Source organism: Octodon degus, unplaced genomic scaffold (genome assembly GCF_000260255.1).
Source record: "Octodon degus isolate 3935 unplaced genomic scaffold, OctDeg1.0 scaffold00374, whole genome shotgun sequence".
In the NCBI taxonomy this organism is placed as follows: domain Eukaryota; kingdom Metazoa; phylum Chordata; class Mammalia; order Rodentia; family Octodontidae; genus Octodon; species Octodon degus.
The window spans coordinates 575,923-577,622 of record NW_004524950.1 but is presented as its reverse complement, the minus strand read 5'-3'; the positions used below and the strand labels follow the sequence as shown (position 1 = coordinate 577,622).

Genomic DNA, 1,700 nt, shown 5'->3' with positions numbered 1-1,700 from the left:
TTCCCAATCCAACCTGGTGATGTTCCCAGTCTCTAGCCATAGTACCTTGGAATAGGATACTTCTCTATATTGTAGATGCACACTAATTTGAGACTATTTCTGGGCACATGACATGGCTTATATATACATATATATTTAGTATTTTTTTGTGGGGAGAGTCGTCAGTTAATAGTACTGAGGGCTGGTAAGACAGCTCAGTGGACTAAAGTGTCTGTCTGCGCAAGCACAGGGGCGAAGTTTGATCCCCAGCACCACATGCTGGTCTTGCTCCTGGGTGTGCTAAGCTGGAGACAGAGTCTGGGCGTGGTGGCACACACCTGTAATCCCAGCACTGGAGGCTTGCTATGAGTCTGAGCTGTGTAGTAAGACCCTGTACAAAATACATAAAAAAGAAAAAAAAATAGTACTGACTTGGCCTATAGAAGAGCTGGAAAGGGGAAAATTGAATACAAGGAGAGAAAAAACAGTAGGCAAGGATTGGAAGTGGCTAAGAAGGAAAGAGTGCATATTCTGAGGAAGAATTCTTTCATTTGTTCAGCAGATGAGCATCTCAAGTTTTTAAATACAACATTCTTTTTGAGAAGCTCTAGATCTAGTAGAAACACTCAGTAATGTGCCCTACTAGGTACCACCTTATCTGCCCTCTAGAATGAGTTGTGTGTGCTTTACTTATGATGGAACTTGAACTCAAAAAATGGTGCAGTTTTCCTGAAGTCTCACAAAAGATGTGTCTGGAAAAGTGAAAATTTATGACTAATTGATTTTGGGGTATAGATGCCTATAGACAGTAAAGAATGATCTAATGCTTAAGACAAGTCGAGGTTCAAGGCATAATTTTGAGAGTAATTAATGAAGAGCTGCTAAAACTGAGGAACAAGTTGTGTGTGGTGCATGCCTGTAATCTAGGCACTGGGGAGGCTAAGGCATGAGGATCTTGTGAGTTCCAGACCAGCCTGGGCTACTAGGTGAGCTCAAGGCCAGCCTGAACTGTATAGTGACACCATGTCCCCCAAAACAAAATAATAAATAGATAAATGTTGTAGAATTGGCCACAGGGTCTCACTGAGGTTAGTTTCTAAGTGAGCCCTGAGCCAGGGTACTTCTCATATTTATTGAGGTCTACAAACAGGCTAAGGAATGTACATAACTAATTTGGTGTAAACAAACTGCTATCCATATTGCCTTCAGGTATTCACCATCTAGTAGATAACTTCCCAGGTAAAGGAACAAAGAACAGACAGAACCCTGCCTCCAGTTATCTGTTACTACCTTGTCTCCAGCTTGCCAGAATTACAAAGAGCCACTTTCCTTAGGCTCTGTTCTTTGTTCCATGAGGCTCCCTGGGTACAGTAAACTTCTGACTCTTATCACTACAGATAAATAAATAAATATGCTTTTATTAAAAAAAAAAAAAAATCCTGAGGAACAGATCCTTGTTAAAGGAGAGTTTAAGGAAAGAAAAGTGGAATGAGAGAATCTGATCTTGAGAATAGCTAGAAAATGGAAATCATTTTGTAAAACTCCAATTTTTATATGCCTTTACATACCTGAAATAATTTCATATATATTTTATATTATAATAAAAATACATCATACATTTTTAATGTTTATTTGGCTTTTCAAGATGTCCAACAAAGATTCTTGTGGAAAAGAAAAGAAGTCGCAGAGAAATGGCATCGTCTCATCATCCATCTATGATG

At 39.1% G+C, this 1,700-nt stretch overlaps 1 protein-coding gene across 1 annotated transcript in view; it reads left to right on the top strand.

Moving 5' to 3' along the window:
* The window catches only part of LOC101564457 (transcriptional protein SWT1), a 98,949-nt gene that overhangs the window by 5,089 nt on the left and 92,160 nt on the right, over nucleotides 1–1,700 (top strand). The window contains 1 exon segment of the mRNA XM_023708485.1: nucleotides 1,625–1,700. Within this exon segment, the coding sequence (XP_023564253.1) occupies nucleotides 1,625–1,700 (76 nt within the window).